Source organism: Sciurus vulgaris, assembly GCF_902686455.1.
Source record: "Sciurus vulgaris genome assembly, chromosome: 11".
In the NCBI taxonomy this organism is placed as follows: Eukaryota; Metazoa; Chordata; class Mammalia; order Rodentia; family Sciuridae; genus Sciurus; species Sciurus vulgaris.
The window spans coordinates 11,152,781-11,172,356 of NC_136472.1; the positions used below are offsets into that span (position 1 = coordinate 11,152,781).

The window sequence follows — 19,576 nt, forward strand, 5'->3', positions numbered from 1 at the left end:
TCAGCAAAGGAAACTATCAGCAATGTGAACAGAGAGCCTACAGAGTGGGAGAATATCTTTGCCAATCATACTTCAGATAGAGCACTAATCTCCAGAATCTATAAAAAACTCAAAAAACTCTACTCCAAGAATGCAAATAATCCAATCAACAAATGGGCTAAGGAAATGAATAGACGTTTCACAGAAGATCTACACGCAATCAACAAACATATGGAAAAATGTTCAACATTTCTAGTAATAAGAGAAATGCAAATCAAAACCACCCTAAGATTCCATCTCGCCCCAATTAGAATGGCAATTATCAAGAATACAAGCAACAAAAGGTGTTGGCGAGGATGTGGGGAAAAAGGTACACTCATACATTGCTGGTGGGACTGCAAATTAGTGCAGCCACTCTGGAAAGCAGTGTGGAGATTCCTTAGAAAACTTGGAATGGAACCACCATTTGACCCAGCTATCCTACTCCTTGGCCTATACCCAAAGGACTTAAAATCAGCATACTACAGAGATACAGCCACAACAATGTTCATAGCTGCTCAATTCACAATAGCCAGACTGTGGAACCAACCTAGATGCCCTTCAATTGATGAGTGGATAAAGAAACTGTGGTATATATATACAATGGAATATTACTCAGCCATAAAGAATGATAAAATTATGGCATTTGCAGGCAAATGGATGAAATTGGAGAATATCATGCTAAGTGAGATAAGCCAATCTCAAAAAGCCAAAGGACGAATGATATCGCTAATAAGTGGAGGATGACACATAATGGGGGGGAGGGAAGGGTTAGTGTTAGGGTTAGAGTTAGGGTTAGGGAGGGGGGCAAGTATGGAGGAAAGAAGTACTGTATAGAGGGTAAAGAGGGGTGGGAGGGGTGGGGGGGAAGGGAAAAAATAACAGAATGAATCAAACAACATTACTCTATGTAAATGTATGATTACACAAATGGTATGCCTTTACGCCATGTACAAACAGACAAACAACATGTATCCCATTTGTTTACAATAAAAAAAATAAAATTAAAAAAAACCTGATTTGAAATCAATGAAATTATAACAAAGGAAACAATTTTAAAATAATGAGAAAATTGAATCTCAGTTCCTTGAGAAAATAAATTAAATTGATAAACCTTTAGCTGGACTATTGAAATGAAAGAGAGAGAAAACCCAAATTATTAAAATTCAGAATAAATATAGAAATATCATGATGGACACTACTTAAATACAGAAGGAAATTAGATATTATTTTGAAAATTTTTACATTAATGAAATAGAAAATCTTGAATATGTTGACAAATTTCAAAAGACAAATAAACTACCCAAACTGAATCAAGAGAATATGCAGTATGTAAACAAACCAATTATAAGAAATAAAATTGAAGACACTGTCAAAAGTCTACCAACTGAGAGAAACCATGTACCAGAGACCAATTCTCAGTGGAGTTTCACAAGGCCTTCAAAGAAGAATTAATGCCAATACTCCTCAAATAATACCATGAAATAGAAAAAAGAAAACCCTTCCTAATTCATTCCATGAGACTAGTATCATGTTAATACAAAAAACAGACTAAGACACATCAAGGAATGAGAAATGAAGATAAATATCCCTGATGAACCAGACCCAGAATGTCTTAATAAAATTCTGTCAAATCACAAAGACACACTAATAAGATGGTGCTGCTATAAAGATTGATGTGACTGTATTACTGTAGTATGCTAATTTTAAGTCCTTTGTGTATAAACTGAGGAGTGGGGAAAGTGTGTCAAAAGGAGGGTCCATTCCAAGTTTCCTAAGGAATCTCCACACTCCTTCCCAGAGTGGCTGCAGAAATTTGCAACTAAACTAGCAATGTAAAAGTGTGTCTTTTTTTCCCACATCCAGGCCAACATCTATTATTGCTTGTGTTCTTGATAATACACATTATAATTGGAATAAGATGTGATATTAGAGTTGTATTAATTTGCATTTCTATACTAACTAGAGATGTTGATTGTGGAATCAACATAGATAAACTTTGGCAGATGAATGTATAAAGAAACTGTGGTATACATACACAATAAAATATTATTCATCCATAAAGAAGAATAAAATCATGGCATTTGCAGATAAATGGATGGAATTGAGTAATATCATACTAAGTGAAATAAGTCAATTCCAAAAACAAAAGGCCAAAATATATTCCTTGATAAGTGAATGATGATATATAATGGGGGTACATGGCTCGAGGGGTTAAGAGAAGAATGGTGAAACTTTAGGTTATATAAAGAAAAATGAGAGGGAGGAGGTGTGTATGAAAAATTGTGGAATGAGACAGATGTCATTACCCTATGTACATGTATGATTACATGAATGGTATGAATATATATTGTGCACATCCATAGGAACAAAAAGATGTACCCCATTTCTGTACAATGAATTAAAATATCGTCTGTAAAAATAAAACATAATTATAACAAAAAAAGAAATGATAAATGTTTAAGGAATCATATGTTTGACCTAATTTGAATATTATACAATGTATAAATATATCAAAACATCAATGGTACTCAAAAATATGTACATTAATATTTTTTATGTATCACTTAAAAAACATTTCATTTAAATTCTCAAAAAATCATTTCCTGAAAGCATCTCTGCAACTTGGACAGAAATCTGCATTTTAACCTGTTTCACAGATGATGGATTTCAAGTTCAAAAATAAAAACCTCTAGTCTGCAGAACTAATTCCAGATATTTTGTTTGGTTGCTTGTTTTGGTGTTTCAATCAGTCCATTTCCTCCTCCCATCGTTGCCCTGCATTTTCTTCACCTTTTGAATATCCTGAAGATACACAGTTATGTCACACCTCTTTGCTGTAATTATGTACTTGTTGACTTGTATGGAAACTGTCCTTTTAATCATTCATTGTCTCAAGAATCCTCCTTCAAAAGTTCAAAAGTTTATTTCCAGAGGGATGACTCCCTGGTTCTCATGAAATCTACCAAGGAATCATTAAACATTTTCTGTGATATTGTTTATTTGCCTATATCTCACTAACTGGAACATGACCTTGTAATAGCTAACTCATATTTTGTTTGCAAATTTGTGAATAAACACACAATTATACAGATATAAAAGTTAGTCCAAAATGCTGTTTGAATAAAGCAACAAATCTAATTAGATAAGTTATGGCATAAAAGTACTGTTAACTTTCTTACAGCTCCTTATCCTTATTTCCCTATTTCAAAAACTTTAAAATCACTGTCACTACTCAAACTGAAGGAGAATTTCAGTTACCAAAAGTCAGAATTTATATTCAATATTTCGTTTTCCTTTAGTTTAACTAAGAATATTTTTCAGTAACTTTTGGTGAAAATTCAATCCTAACAAAGAAAAAACCAGGCTCTGTTCTTTACACAGTAGAATCATAAAGTTCTTTACATTTGAGATCCCAACATTCCTCTTCTGAACAGGACAGACCATTGAAAGGTATATTTTAGGTCATGTGGATATCACACCCACCTGAAAGTTCACTGTTGACTTCTCAGAAAGCTCAAAGATCAGAATCATTCAGAGAGTAATCTTTTAAGCAGGTTTAGTTGTCAACACGGAGAGTTCTCTTTGCCAAATATTTCTGTAACTTTATTGAAACTATCTGCCTGCCTCAACCCAAAGACTTTGAGGAAATCCTTCCAGTATTTGCAGCAGTGGGACAGAGTCCATCAAGGAGAAAGTTGAATGAGGATCAACACATTACAGGTCTTGATGAAAGGAAGAGTTTTCTCCTACTGAATTTATCTCCATAACGGTAGATCCCCTGTTCAGCCTCAATGTCCTTTGATGAGCTCCTGGATCAAGTTGGAGGCATGGGGAGATTCCAAATCTTTCAGTTAGTTCTCTTTTTTATTGTCAATATCTTAACATGTCCTCATATTATACTGGAGAACTTCACTGCAGCAATTCCTGATCATCGCTGCTGGGTACAGATTCTGGACAATAACACACTCTCTGGTAATGACAATGGGACCCTCAGCCAAGATGCCCTCCTGAGGATCTCCATCCCACTGGACTCGAACCTAAAACCACAGAAGTGCCGTCGCTTTATCCATCCCCAGTGGCAGCTGCTTCACCTGAATGAGACCATCACCAACACAACCGAGCCAGACACTGAGCCCTGTGTGGATGGCTGGGTGTATGACCAAAGTTCTTTCCCCTCCACCATCATAACCAAGGTAAGAAGACTCATTTAAATCTGCTTATATGATCAAAATGTCTGGAGTTAATACCAAGTAAAGACTCACTTTATACATTTAGTCCCCAGCCCTTTCTTACTTCCTTCAACAGGTAGCAATTGCTTTTCTGCACACCAAGGCAGTCAGGCATATATAATATTGGAGCTAATAAACTGAACAAATGAAACATAGACCTCTAGTTACATCATTTAATTTAGTAAGAAAGATCTATAATTTCAAAAGTAATCAAATGTTATATTAAGTGGTTCTCAACACTTACTGAAAAACTGATGCTGAGAGCAAATAAATCAGAATCTCCAGGCATAGAATCCAGGCATTAGTGTTTTTGATGTTCTTTAAGTGATTCAATGTGTGGTCAAAGATGAGAGATATTGTAATAGTTGAAGTATGGACTGCTAAGAAAAGTCAAAGGCAGAGGGCCCTTATGTCACTTACATGATGAGAAAAAAAATCAGGGTTTTAAAATTTTTGGTAACAGAAGTTTCTTAAAAATATGTTTCTATATGTTTTAAATTGTAGTAGCTAAAGAATACATATACATTAATGGAATAAAGGGAGTTGATGGCCTTAAGGTAAAAACGAATAAAGAGATGTAGACAAAGGATGCAGAATATTGGAAGGTCATGAGGCAAGAGAGAGGCAGGTGCACCTGAGGGCTGAAGTGCAGGCTGAGCTACCAGGGAGAGTGATTGCAGACAAAGCTGGATATAGAGGCAGGATCCACATTCCAGAGGATCACATATATCATAGGTGGGAGCTCACACTCAGTTTCCACTAAAGGCTTAAAATCTCCTAAAACTCCACTGTGCTTCTTCCATTCTCTTCTAGTGGGATCTGGTTTGTGGATCTCAGTCATTAAGATCCGTGGTTCAAGCTCTGTTTATGACTGGGTCACTGCTGGGAACTCTGATATATAGCATTCTTTCAGACTGGTGAGTGTCACCTCACTTTCTTTTGGACTATTGGTCAGATTAAATATTCAGTAAATATTCATTCCTTTATTTAAGAAATCTTGCTGAGCTCTGTATGCTTTGCAATGAACTATGTGCGGGCCTCTACTTCCAACTCCAGGAAACTACAATCGAATATTAGTGCTTGGTAACTAAACTGGAAATTATAAATCATTGTGAAAAATTCATTGTGCTACATTAAGAAGGAGAGAAAGGGACATGTAAATCTTGTCAGTTTCAGGAAGTAATTTCCAGAGCAAGTTCAGGATGTGAGGTGTATGAGTAAGAGTTCAACAAAGAGTGAAGAAGGAGACCTGAGGGAGAAGACATTTGTATGTTTAGAAGTATGTTCCTGGCCTTGTCAATATTCTGAACCACCTAGACCCTGTAAGATAAAGGAGTATGGATACTTTTATACTGATCGTCATTTCACACATGCAGTGTAGGCACAGGTACAGAGGGTAATCACCGTTATAAAATCTAATGGTTGAGTACCACTGCAGCCCTGATGGGATGGTAAGACACTGGACCTGTGACCTGGATGCAGGTGAAATGACAAAATGTTAATAGGTAACATTTGTAACCAGAAAAGGTAATGATTAAGAATTCAGGAGGATGCAACTCGGAGATGAGAAGTTTGTGGCTTCTAGCATCCTAGCAGAGCTTCTGAAGAAGGCAGTCAGCTGTGGCTGTCACCCAAGTGTGTCTCCCACGAGAACACTGATGGGAGTGCAGATGCTCAAAACACCACCTAGTAGTCTCAGTTTAAAATTGTGACTTTGAGCACACTACAGTTAATTGTTGACTCTACAGATTTCTGGGTCAGAGAATTCATTTCTCCCTGGTTTTCAGGCCTACGCACTACCAATTTGTATTGCAGAATGAATTAACAAAGCAGTTTAATAAAAAAATATGAATACACAAGTTTTCTTTGAGCATAGATTCAGGTCAATATCCATAAACAGTAGAATTTTTTTAAAAAGTGGTATATTCATATAAATTCCCTTTGAGTCATGAGAAAGAAGTGTTGCCACATGCAACAACATAGGGGAAACATTACATGACACAGAACTATATAATACATGATTATGACTTTTATAACAATCAAAGCATACAAACTGATATACGGTGTTAAAAGTTATGATTTAGATCTCTTTGGCAGTAATGGTGTCTAGGAGAGAATCTGAGAAGGGCTTCTTCGTGAGAGTGATGTTCTATTGATTTAGGACTGGTTAAATGGGTACACTGGTTTTGTGAAAATAATTAAACTTATACACATTTGATATGTGTACCTTCGTGTGTTATGTAAACCTCAAAGAAAGGCTTAGTAAGGAATTTAACAAAGGTGGGGATATGACTATTGAATTAGGAGTAAAATTTGATAAAAGGCAATAGTAGCAGCCAGGAGACCAGTTGTTAAGAGGACTGATTTCTATACTCATGACAGAGATTTGTAAAATGGCCCCATCAGGTCTAAAGTAGGAAATAATAGAACACAGTGAAGAAACTTAGTTTGTATTAATTATTTTAGTTGTACAAATTTATGAAGCACTTAACTTTGATGTATTTATATATATTGAATACATACAATGTGTAATGATCAAGACAGTGTGGTTGACATTTCCATCTCCTTAAACATTTTTAAAAATTTCATAAGCATAATATTGGACTATAAAGTACTATGTGATATTTCATTACATGTATACAGTATGACCTGATAAAATCAGGGTAACGAACATTTCCATCTCCTTATTATTTTGGTTTGCAGCCCTCAAGCTCCAGTTAGTGATTCATAAAATATACTAAAGGTTATTGTGAACTATAGTCATCCTGCTTTGCTGTAGAATACTAGAATTTATTACTTCCATCTAACTGTGCTTTGGTGCCAATTATCCAACTTCCTTCTACTCCCCCTCACCTCTCCCTGTTTCTACTATCCAGAAGTTATAAAGTTCAACCCCATATCAAATGAAGGGACCTCTGCTGATACTTTGCTGAGTATTCTGGCATCACTTTCGGATTGACCAATAGAGAAGGTTATGTCTGTGATTTTCGTTGTTGAGTAGTCTGATTCTGCTAGACCTCAAGTAGTGTTTACTTGTTAAACATTTACCCTAAATCTCAAGTTATTTTATCTTTTGTTGTTTTCCACATATTTTTTTGTCCTTAAATAAGCTTACCTGTTCCAATATTTCTTAGTTTTGGGCGGAAGGTGGTTTACCTGTGGTGCTTACTCCAGCTGGGCATCGCTGACACATCTGCAGCCTTCGCCCCCACCTTCCTCATTTACTGCTTACTGCGCTTCTGGGCTGGGACAAATATCACAACTATCATGCACAATTCTTCTTCTCTTGGTAAGTCAATAATTTGAGACTTCATGTTCTCCATGCCTAAATTGACTGAAATTACCCTTTCTCTGAAATAACAATTATGTATATGTTTTCTTCCAGTGTCAGAGTGGACAACAACCCGATGGAAGACTCTGGGAATAATTATGATACTGTCTTCCTACAGTATTGGGCAGATGCTCCTTGGAGGACTGGCTTTTGCCATTCGAAGCTGGTACACACTGCACCTGGCCCTGTCTATACCCTTGTTTGTCCTCTTCTTGCCCTCCAGGTATGAACAATCCCCACATTCTTTACAAGGGAGGCCAAGCTGAGAACAGAAGAGTCCTAAGCCATGTCCCCATTAACACCCATTGAGCCATTCAAGATGCAAGATAGCAAACAGAACAGCAATTTGAATGGAGGTTGGCACTCTGCAGTCACCATTTTTGTATAGTAGGCACAAAATTACCATGAAATAATTTTAATAGAAAAAAATAAAAAATTGTATTATACTTCTATATGTGCAGTAAAATTATACATAATAGCAGGGATCATTTGACATACTCATAAATGCACATAATTTGCTAAATTTTATTTTTCATTACCGCCCCTTTCCCTGCCCTACTTCCTCCCTCTGAATGTCTTCCTCTACTCTTCTGAACTGTCTTCTACATGTATACTTTATTAATTGGCACATTATGATTATATATATAAATGGGGTTCATTGCAATCTGTTCATACATACGCATAGCAAAATTCGGTTGATTTCAAGACCCAGTACCTCTCCCTGGCATCCCCTCACCCTTGACCACCTTCCTCTGCTACACTGTTCTCCTTCTATTTTCAGGAGGTTCTTTGATTTCATTCCTTTTTTCTCTCTTCCTTCCACATATTAAAAAAAAACATTCAATTTTTGTCTTTCTAAGTCTGGCTTATTTCACTTAGCATTGTGCTCTCCAGTTCCATCCATTTACCATAATTTCATTCTTCTTTATGGGTGAATAAAACTCCATCATGTGTATAAGCCATATTTTCTTCATCTGTTGATGGACACCAACTCTGGTTTCATAACTTGGCTATTATGAATTGTACTGCTATAAACACTGAAATGCATATATCACTATAATATGCTGATTTGAGCGTTTTCACACAAATACTAAGGACTGGGACGGCTGGGTCATATGGTGGTTCCACTTTTAGCCTTTGAGGAATCTCCATACTGCTTTCCAAAGTTATTTTACCAATTTGCAGTCCCACCACTGATAAATGTTATTTTAGTCACCTTTTTCACTGCTGTAACTAAAAGACCCACCCAGAACAATTGTAGAAGAGGAAAAGTATATTTGAGTGCTATTTCAGACGTCTTAGTCCATAGAAGGCTGGTTCCATTCCTCAGGGCTGAAGGTGAGCTGGAACATCATGGAAGGACAGCATGGCAGAGGGAAGTAGCTCACATAATGATCAGCCACTCTCCAGATACAAAATATATTCTTCATAGCCATGCTCCCAATGAATCATTTCCTTCAGCTACACCCCACCTGCCTCCAGTTACCACTCAGTTAATCCCTGATGGGATTAACTTGCATTGTCTCACACGTGAGCTTTTTGGGGGACACCATATCAAAACCATAACAAACATTCCTTTCTCCACATGGCCTTGCCAGTGTTTATTATTGTTTATATCCATGATGCTTGACAATCTTACTAGGGTGAAATGAAATCTCAGTATAGTTTTTATTTTTTATTTTCCCAATTACAGCTGGTCTGAATTTTGGTTTTTTTAATTTATTTATATTGTAAAAAAATGGGATACATGTCGTTTCTGTTTGTACATGGAGTAACAGCATACCATATGTGTAATCATACATTTACATAGGGTAATGGTGCTTGATTCATTGTTATTTTGCCTTCCCCCCACCCCTCCCACCCCTCTTTTCCCTCTATACACTCCCTCCTTCCTCCATTCTTGCCCCCCTCCCACACCCCATTAAGTGTCATCATCCACTTATCAGCGAGATCATTCGTCCTTTGGTTTTTTGAGATCGGCTTATCTCACTTAGCATGATATTCTCCAATTTCATCCATTTGCCTGCAAATGCCATAATTTTATTATTCTTTATAGCTGAGTAATATTCCATTATGTGTGTGTGTGTGTGTGTATATATATATATATATATATATATATCACAGTTTCTTTATCCATTCATCAATTGAAGGACATCTAGGTTGGTTCCACAATCTGGCTATGGTGAATTGAGCAGCTATGAACATTGATGTGGCTGTATCTCTGTAGTATGCTGAATTTTAAGTCCTTTGGGTATAGGCCAAGGAGTGGGATAGCTGGGTCAAATGGCGGTTCCATTCCAAGTTTTCTAAGGAATCTCCACACTGCTTTCCAGAGTGGCTGCACTAATTTGAAATCCCATCAGTAATGTATGAGTGTACCTTTTTCCCCACGTCCTCACCAACACCTATTCTTGCTTGTATTCTTGATAATCACTATTCTAATTGGGGTGAGATGGAATCTTAGTGTAGTTTTGATTTGCATTTCTCTTATTACTACAGATGTTGAACATTTTTTCATATGTCTGTTGATTGCTTGTAGATCATCTTCTGTGAAGTGTCTGTGCATTCCTTAGCCCATTTGTTGATTGGGTTATTTGTATTCTTGGTGTAGAGTTTTTTTGTGTTCTCATATATTCTGGAAATTAGTGCTTTATCTGAAGTATGAGTGGCAAACATTTTCTCCCAATCTGTAGGTTCTCTTTTCACATTGTTGGTAGTTTCCTTTGCTGAAAGAAAGCTTTTCAGTTTGAATCTATCCCTACTGATTCTTCCATTTATTTCTTGTGCTATGGGAATCCTGTTAAGGAAGTCTGATTCTAAGCCGAAATGTTAAAAATTTGGACCTAATTTTTCATCTGTAAGATGCATGGTCTCTGGTATGATTCCAAGGTCCATGGTCTATTTTGAGTTTTGTGCAGGGTGAGAGACAGGGGTTTAGTTTCATTCTGCTGCATATCCAGTTTTCCCAGCACCATTTGTTGAAAAGGCTATCTTTTCTCCATTGCATATTTTTGGCACCTTTGTCTAGTATGAGAAAATTGCATTTATTTGGGTTTGTGTCCGTGTCCTCTATTCTGTACCATTGATCTACCTGTCTATTTTGGTACCAATACCATGCCATTTTTGTTACTTGCTTTGTAGTATAGTCGAAGTTCTAGTATTGCGATATCCCCTGTTTCATTCTTCCTGCTAAGGATTGCTTTAGCTATTGTGGGTTTCTTATTCTTCCAGATGAATTTCATGATTGCTTGCTCTATTTCTTTAAGGTACATCATTGGGATTTTAGTTGGAATTGCATTGAATCTGTATAGCACTTTAGGTAGTATGGCCCTTTTGACAATATTAATTCTGCCTATCCAAGAACATGGGAGATCTTTCCATCTTCTAAGGTCTTCCTCAATTTCTTTCTTCAATATTTTGTAGTTTTCATTGTAGAGATCTTTTACCTCTTTGGTTAGACTGATGCCCAAGTATTTTTTTTTTTCCTGAGGCTATTGCAAATGGAGTTGTTTTCCTCATTTCCCTTTCAGATGTGTCATCACTTGTGTATAAAAATGCTTTAGATTTATGTGTGTTGTTTTTATAGCCTGCTATTTTGCTGAATTCATTGATGAGGTCTAGAAGTTTTCTGGAGGAGTTTTTCAGATCCTCTAAATATAGAATCATGTCATCAGCAAATAGTGACAGCTTAAGTTCCCCTTTTCCTATTTGTATCCCTTTAATTTATTTAGTCTAAGTGTTCTGGCTAGAGTTTCAAGGACAATGTTGAATAGAAGTGGTGAAAGAGGACATCCCTGTCTTGTTCCCGTTTTTAAACGGAATGGTTTCAGTTTTTCTCCATTAAGAATGATCTTGGCCATGGGCTTAGCATAAATAGCCTTTACAGTGTTCAGGTATGTTCCTACTATCCCTATTTTTTCTAGTGTTTTGAGCATGAAGGGGTGTTGTATTTTGTTGAACGCTTTTTCTGCATCAATTAAAATAACCATATGATTCTTATCCTTAAGTCTACTGACACGATGGATTACGTTTATTGATTTACGGATGTTAAACCATCCTTGCATTCCAGAGATGAACCCCACTTGATCGTGGTGCATGATTCTCTTAATATGTTTTTGGATACAGTTTGCCAATATATTGTTAGGGATCCTTGCATCTATATTCATCAAGGATATTGGTCTCAAATTTTCTTTCCTTGATGTGTCTTTTCCTGGTTTGGGTATGAGGGTGATATTAGCTTCATAGAATGAGTTTGGTAGGGTACCCTCTTTTTCTATTTCCTGGAATACTTTAAGAAGTACTGGAATGCATTCTTTGTGAATGTCTTGTAGAACTCAGCTGAGAATCCATCTGGTCATGGGCTTGGATGGTAGGTTTTTAATGGCTTCTTCTATTTCATTGTTTGATATTAATCTGTTTAAATTGTGTATGTCCTCCTGGTTGAGTTTGGGAGGAGCATATGTCTCTAGGAATTTGTCAATGTCTTCAGTAGTTTCTATTTTGTTGGAATGCAGATTTTCAAAGTAGTTTCTCATTATGTTCTGTATCTCAGTGGTGTCTGTCATGATATTTCCTTTTGCATCATGAATTTTAGTAATTTGAGTTTTCTCTCTCCTCTTTGTTAGTGTGGTTAAGGGTTTGTCTATTTTGTTTACTTTTTCAAAGAACCAACTTTTTGTTTTGTCAATTTTTTGAATTGTTTCTTTTGTCTCAATTGCATTGATTTCAGCTCTGATTTTAATTATTTCCTGTCTTCTACTACTTTTGCTATTATTCTGTTCTTCTTTTTCTAGGGCTTTGAGCTGTAATGTTAGGTCATTTAATTGTTGACTTTTCATTCTTTTCTGGAATGCACTCGATGCAATGAATTTTCCTCTTAGTACCTCTGTCCTAGTGTCCCAGAGATTTTGATATGTTGTATTGTCATTCTCATCGACCTCTAAGAATTTTTTTATCTCCTCCCTGATGCTTTCTATATCCATGTTTCATTCAATACACTATTATTTATTCTCCAGGTGTTGGAGTAATTTCTGTTTTTTATTTTGTCATTGGTTTCTACTCTCAGTCCATTATGATCTGATGGAACACAAGGCAATATCTCTATTTTTTTGCATTTCCAAAGGGCTGCTTTGTGACATAACATATGGTCTGTTTTCGAGAAGGTTCCATGTGCTGCTGAGAAGAACATGAATCCGCTTGTTGATGGATGGAATATTCTATATATGTCTATTAAGTCTAGGTTATTGGTTGTGTTATTGAGTTCTAGGGTTTCTTTGGTTGGATTTTGTTTGGAAGATCTATCTAGTGGTGACAGCAGTGCGTTAAAGTCACCCAGAATTATTGTTTTGTGGTCTATGTGATTCCTGAAATTGAGAAGGATTTGTTTGATGTACAGGGATGCACCATTGTTTGGGGCATAAATATTTACTGTCGTTATGTCTTCCTGATTTATGGTTCCCTTAAGCAGTATGAAATGTCCTTCTTTATCCCTTCTGACTAGCTTTGGCTTGAAGTCCACTTTATCTGATATAAGGATGGAAACCCCTGCTTTTTTACTGAGTCCATGTGCGTGGTAGGTTTTTTCCCATCCTTTCACGTTTAGTTTGTGGATGTCTTTTTCTATGAGATGAGTCTCTTGCAGGCAGCATATTGTTGGGTCTTTCTTTTTAATCCATTCTGTAGTCTATGTCTTTTGATTGATGAGTTTAGGCCATTAATGTTCAGGGTTATTATTGAGAAATGATTTGTATTCCCAGTCATTTGGCTTATTTTTGGTTTTTAAGTTGGCTTGGTTTCTCCTTTGAGTGGTTTTTCTCTAAGGTAGTTCCTCCCTTTGCTGACCTACTTTGTTGTTTTTCATTTCCTCCTCATGGAATATTTTGTTGAGAACATTCTGCAGGGCACGCTTTCTATTTCTAAATTCTTTTAACTTTTGTTTTTCATGGAAGGATTTTATTTCATCTTCAAATCTGAAGGTTAGTTTTGCTGGGTATAGGATTCTTGGTTGGCAATCATGTTCTTTCAGAGCTCGAAATATGTTGGTCCAGGCCCTTGTAGCTTTTATAATCTGGGTTGAGAAGTCTGCTGCTATCCGTGTTTGTTTCCCCCTATAAGTAATCTGATGCTTTTCTCTTGTGGCCTTCAAAATCCTATCTTTATTTTGAATGTTAGGCATTTTCATTATACTCTGCCTTGGTGTGAATCTGTTGTGATTTTGTGCATTTGGTGTTCTGTAAGCCTCTTGTATTTGATTTTCCATTTCATTCTTCAGGTTTGGGAAATTTTCTGATATTATTTCATTGAATAAGTTGTTCATTCCTTTGGTTTGTATCTCTGTGCATTCCTCAATCCCAATAATTCTTAAATTTGGTCTTTTCATGATGTCCCATAGTTCTTGGAGGTTCTGTTCATGATTTCTTACCATCTTCTCTGTTTGGGCAACTTTATTTTCAAGATTAAATATTTTGTCTTCATTGTCTGAGGTTCAGTCTTCCAAGTGGTCTAGTCTTTTGGTGATGCTTCCCGTTGAGTTTTTTATTTAGTTTATTGTTTCATTTCAAGGGTTTCCATTTGGTTTTATTTTTTGTTTTTGTTTTTGTTTTTTTGATAATCTCTATCTCTTTGTTGAAATGATCTTTTGCTTCCTGCAGGTGCTCTTTCAGCTTATTGGTATTATCATTCATTGCCTGCTTTTGCTCTCTTATCTCATCCTTTGCTTCGTGAATCATCTTAATATAATCTGAAGTCCTTTTCTGATATTCCTTCTACCATACTGTCATTGGATTCTATTAATATAGTATCTAGATTTGTTTGGATCATTTTCTTCCCTTTTTTCTCTTGTTGTTCATGTATCTTCCCCTCTAGCGCTGCAGATCTGGGGTATTGCAGATTTCCCCCTATAAGCTCATAGTGGCCCTATATGTTTCCAAAACCCTTTCTTTAAGGGAAGATCAATATTAGCAGTGCGCAATTCAGACACTATGCAATCCTAGACTGAATAGCCCCTATGAGGACAATTATGAAATTGTCATAATAAGCAGAAGGAATTCAAATATTATCTTCAGTATAACAAACAGATTTGCAACAAGGTCTGCAGTTTCTAATAGAGGACAAAGAGGATGCAGAGGGATATAGAATGTGGCTGTTAATGGGATAAGACAAGATTATACAGATGTTCTAGATAATAGAAAGGGTGAGAGTATAATCAAAGGAAATTGGATGGTAGCATGCAAAAAAGGGAGAAAGAGACTCTGAGGGAACAGGTAAACAAAAGGAAGAGAGCAAGAAAAGTAAAGAAATAAAAACTTAAAATTGTTCCATAAGGAGAAAGAAGAAAATCTACAGCATAACAGTCATATAGTAATGAAACCTCCCAGTCTTCAGTAGCCTGATGCATGAGAGGTACTTGACAATGAGCTTCAAATCTCCAGCAGGCGTCTTAGGATTAGCTCCCACATAAAGATCGGAGCTACTGTTTCCAGGATTATCCAAGATGGCCACTCTGGCTTCAAAATGTGTTGGCAAATGGGGAGCTGCAGCTCAGGGTGTGGATGTGGTCAGCTGGAGGTCCTGGAGGAAGGGTGCAGTTGGTCATGCAGGGGTCCTGGAGGTCGTGTGTGTTTGGTGTGGTTGTGGGGTCCTGGAGGCCAGGTGCAATCAGTCGGTCTGGGGTCCCAGTGGTAGGATGCAGTCAGTTGGTCTGGGATTCCTGGCAGCAGGGAGCAGTCAGTTGATGTGAGGGCCCCAGAGGCAGGGAGTTATCGGTTGGGTTGAGGGATCCTGGATACGGGGCTCAGTCAGTCCAGCCAGGGGTCCTACGGGGCCTGGCTGTTGTCTCAAAATGGCAGCAGTCACGTGTAATCAAACCTGCAGGTACTGTGACGGAGAACTTCCAGGCAACAGCAGGCAGCTGGCCCTCCACTGGCATTCTTGGTCAGTCTGCTGGCACCTTTCGGACAATTGGGAGGTGAACCTCGGGTGGTGGGTGATGGGTAGGCAAAAGGCAGGCAATGCACAGGCAAGAGGCAGGCAAATGGCGGATGATAGGTGCCTGATGGTGAGCAATCTGCCCTCAAAAAAGGCATCAATATGCTGGCAGACTGCAGGTGATCACAGTAGACAAATGGGGTAAACAGCAGGGGATCGATAAGCAGCAAAAACTGCCTCACCAAGAAACAGATATCCTTTCCTTGAAACCGCGGTTACAGCGACAAGGAATGCAGCCTCCCTCTAGTCCATCATCTTGGATCTTATGGTCTGTATTTTATCTTTCTTAAATAAAATAATGGAAATAGAAGTCCATGGAAATGGAAAATATGTCTAAATATTATCTTGGTAAATTATTTTAATTGCTTTAAATCACTAACATCTCATATTAAATCACATGGATGATTCTAAACAGCATGAATTATTCACAATTTTTAATCTGTAGTTTATATCTTACTACTCTGACATTCCTTGGCTGTCTTTGCTCCCATATATTTCAGCTGAATTATGACCCACCTGAAACTTAGTAAACCTGCCCAAAGTGTTGTCAACACTAGTGCTGTTGTAGACATGCGGTGTTTACATAATCTCAATACAGTTTTGATTTGCAAGTCCCTGATGCTAAAAATGTTGAATATCTTTTCACATATTTATTGGCCACTTGTATTTCTTGTTTTGAGAATTGTCTATTTAGTTCTTTTGCCTGTAGATTAATTTGGCTATTTATTAAGTTTTTTTGAGTTCTTTATATATTCTTGATATAATGCCATGTTGAAAGAGTAACTGGCAAAGATTTTCTCCCATTGGTAGTCTCTCTCTTCATGCTCTTATTTCTTAAGCTCATCATTTTATTCCTCTTTCCTTCCTCACTTCCACCTATAAAACATTTAATCTTTGACTTTCTAAGGCAATTCTGTAGGCTCTTTCTTCATTTGCTGACAAAGAATTCTACATGTGACAAAAATGTATACAAATAAATATCCTTTCAAGTACTTTATCTTCTTTGGATAAATGTCTATTCCAATTTTGGCCCTTTTTTTAAATTATTTGTTTTTTGTTGTTGCTGCAGAGTTTTGGGTGTTCTCTATATATTCTAAATTTTAATTCCTTTCAAATATATAATTCACAAATATCTTAGACAACCTGTCGATTGCCTTTTTAAATATGTTGGGAGTGTCTTTTGGTGCACAAATTTAAAACTTTTTCATGAGGTGACTTTGCCTGCCATTTTGGTGCTGTTGCCTGAGTTTTGCTGTCCTATCCAAGATATCATGGCCAAATACAATGTCATGAATATTTGCCCTGTTTTCTTCTAATTTTTTTTTTTTTTTTTTTTTTTTTTTTTTAGTGTTGAGACATTTAGCTCTTCCATTCAATTTGAGTTAATTTTTGTATATGGCATTAGGCAAGAATCCATCTTCATTCTTCTTCACGTGACTGACTATCAAGTTTTCCTAGCCTCATTTGTTGAAAAGACTGTAATTTCCTCCCATTGAATTGTCTTTGCATTCTTGTAAAAAATCATTTGACCATACATGTGAAGATTTGTTTTGAGAATCTCTACCCTATCTTATCCTGTGTATATGTATGCCTGTGCCACATTGCTTTGATTATTTTTGCTTTGTAGTAAGTTCTGAAATCAGAAAGTGAGTCCTCTAATGCTGTTCTTTTGCAAGAATATTTTGGCCATTCAGAGTCCTTTGAGATTTTATACAAATTTTAAAATGTTTTCCTATTGCTATGAAAAATCATTATTAGAATTCTGATAGGGATTGCATTGAATCTGTAGATCACTTTCAGTAGTATTGCTATCATAATGATATTGACTTCCCATCCATGAACATGGGATGTATATTATTTGTTTTATCTTTTCTTTCAAACATTTTTGCAGTTTTCATTTTATAAGTCCTTGGTTAACTTGTAAATTTTTATTCTGATTGTTATATTGTAAATGGATTTATTTTGTAATTTTCTCTTCATATTGTTATTATTGTATATAAATGCAACTGACTTTCTATGTTGACTTTGTTAAAACAGCTTTTTCCTGGAATCTTCAGGATTTTTCACATGGAAGACCATATCATCTGCAAACAGATAATTTTACTTCTTTTTTATTTAGATGCCTTTTATTTCTTTCCCTTGACTAATTGATTAGTCTATAACTTTCAGTACTATGTTGAAAATAAGTGGTGAAAGTGGACATGCTTGCCTTATTTTTGATCTCAGAGAAAAAGCTTTTAGTCTTTCACCACTGAGTATTCACCACTTTCAATTCACTGAATTGTGCCCTATAAAAACATTAATTTACGATTGTGAATTATATACCAAAACAAAAAGTTGGAATGCAAATGATTAATTTATACCATTTGATCCTTGCTTACTGATCTATATAATTATTTTAACACATTAATTGCCAGATATGTCCCTCACCTTAGTGAAAGTCCAGTCCAGGGGAAGAGGAAGATTTGGTTAGAAATTACACTGACATAATAAAAGTATGTATAAATGAAAAGGTAAAGGAATCTCAAATTAAAGGCTGTATAGAAAATAAGTAGTTGAGTATTTACTGTTTCTTCATTGTCTTCTTTAATTAGGAAGCTGGTTGAGTCCTTCCGGTGGCTGATTGTCAGAAATCAGCTAGAAAATGGCATAAAGGAACTTAGAAGAGTGGCACACATAAACGGAAAAAAGAATACTGAAGAGATCCTGACCACAGAGGTGATCTGGAAGGGGGAGCTGGTTGCTGGGATGGAATGACAGGACCTCATAGTCACACTAGGCTGGGTCCCTGGGTCCTTGGGGTGACTAGAGGCTCTGAATGGGAATCTTACATCTCTGTCCTGATTCTCCATGAATTCATCATTGTAGAGAGGAGGCACTGAAAAACATGTCTTTGCTTTTATCAAGTATTTGGACATAGATTTTGCAATTCATTGATGGAACTACATTAATTGTACACTAATGCATTTCTCACTATTTAAATAAACCATGGTCCCTTTTAAGGGAAATAAGAAAGTCAATAAGAGAAAGAGTAATTAAGCATGCAAAAGATGGCATTAAAATTATTATTTTAATTCCATGCATTTATTCAGTTATTCAACAAATATTTATTGTACAACAAATATGAGTCATATACTTTTCTACACAATATCGACATGGCAGTAAAAAATATATAAGTCCTCCCCTACTTCTTTTGACATTTAACATTGTTCTCATTAGAGCGTTCTAAGATTGCACCTCTGTGAAAAATCTTTGGATGAATCTTTCTCCCCCCGCCCCCAAAGTTTCCCTCCTCATGACTGGGAGCCAGATTCTGATGTAGCTCATTCAAGAATACTCTCATTAACTCATTTAAAAATCCTTGTGCATCTACAGTGTGCCAGAATGTTAATATATGTTAATAAGGGAATAAATCAGAATCTCTGCCTTTAAGGAACTTACATTTTAGTATGGGACCCAAAAAATTAAGAGACAATTACAAAAAGGGTGTAATGACAAGTCACATGAAAATAATTTTTGAGAGAACACAGAGGAAGTGTTCACCTTAGCTTTAAAGGACCAAAAAGTATTAGGTGTTAACTGATAAAAAGGAAGCTAAAAGGCATTTCAGACATCACACAAACTGCTTGTTAGAGGGACAACTGATAGACTCTCCCACATGAGCCCTGAAAGAGAAGAAATGCCCTACAGAAGAAAATGTTGATAAAGGAAAACACAAAGAATAGATTTTCTGGTGACAAAATTATTCCATCGTTCTAACCCACTAAATAAGTTGACACAATTGCTCAATGTCCCAGAAAGTCTTATTTCATTATAGTACGTGCTCAAAGCCCAAAATAATATTTTTTTACTGCTGGGAATTGAACCAAGGACTTCACACTGCCAGAAGAGTAGCTGGCAAAGATTTTCTCCCATTTTCTTTACATTCTTAATTGTTTTCTATGCTCTGCAGAAACTTTTTAATTTCATACCATCCCATTTATTAATTCTAGGTATTATATCTTTGAGG

The 19,576-nt window shown here is 36.4% G+C and overlaps 1 protein-coding gene across 2 annotated transcripts in view; it reads left to right on the plus strand.

Annotated features, from left to right (window-relative positions):
* Nucleotides 1-3,544: 3,544 nt before the first annotated feature.
* LOC306638810 (steroid transmembrane transporter SLC22A24-like) overlaps nt 3,545-19,576 on the plus strand; it is a 46,855-nt gene continuing 30,823 nt past the window's right edge. For both annotated transcript variants that reach the window (XM_079102181.1, XM_079102182.1), the window contains exons 1-5: nt 3,545-4,214; nt 5,064-5,167; nt 7,385-7,539; nt 7,636-7,804; nt 18,162-18,285. In XM_079102181.1, the coding sequence (XP_078958307.1) occupies nt 3,813-4,214; nt 5,064-5,167; nt 7,385-7,539; nt 7,636-7,804; nt 18,162-18,285 (954 nt within the window). In that variant the 5' untranslated portion in view covers nt 3,545-3,812. The remainder of the gene's footprint in view (nt 4,215-5,063; nt 5,168-7,384; nt 7,540-7,635; nt 7,805-18,161; nt 18,286-19,576) is intronic.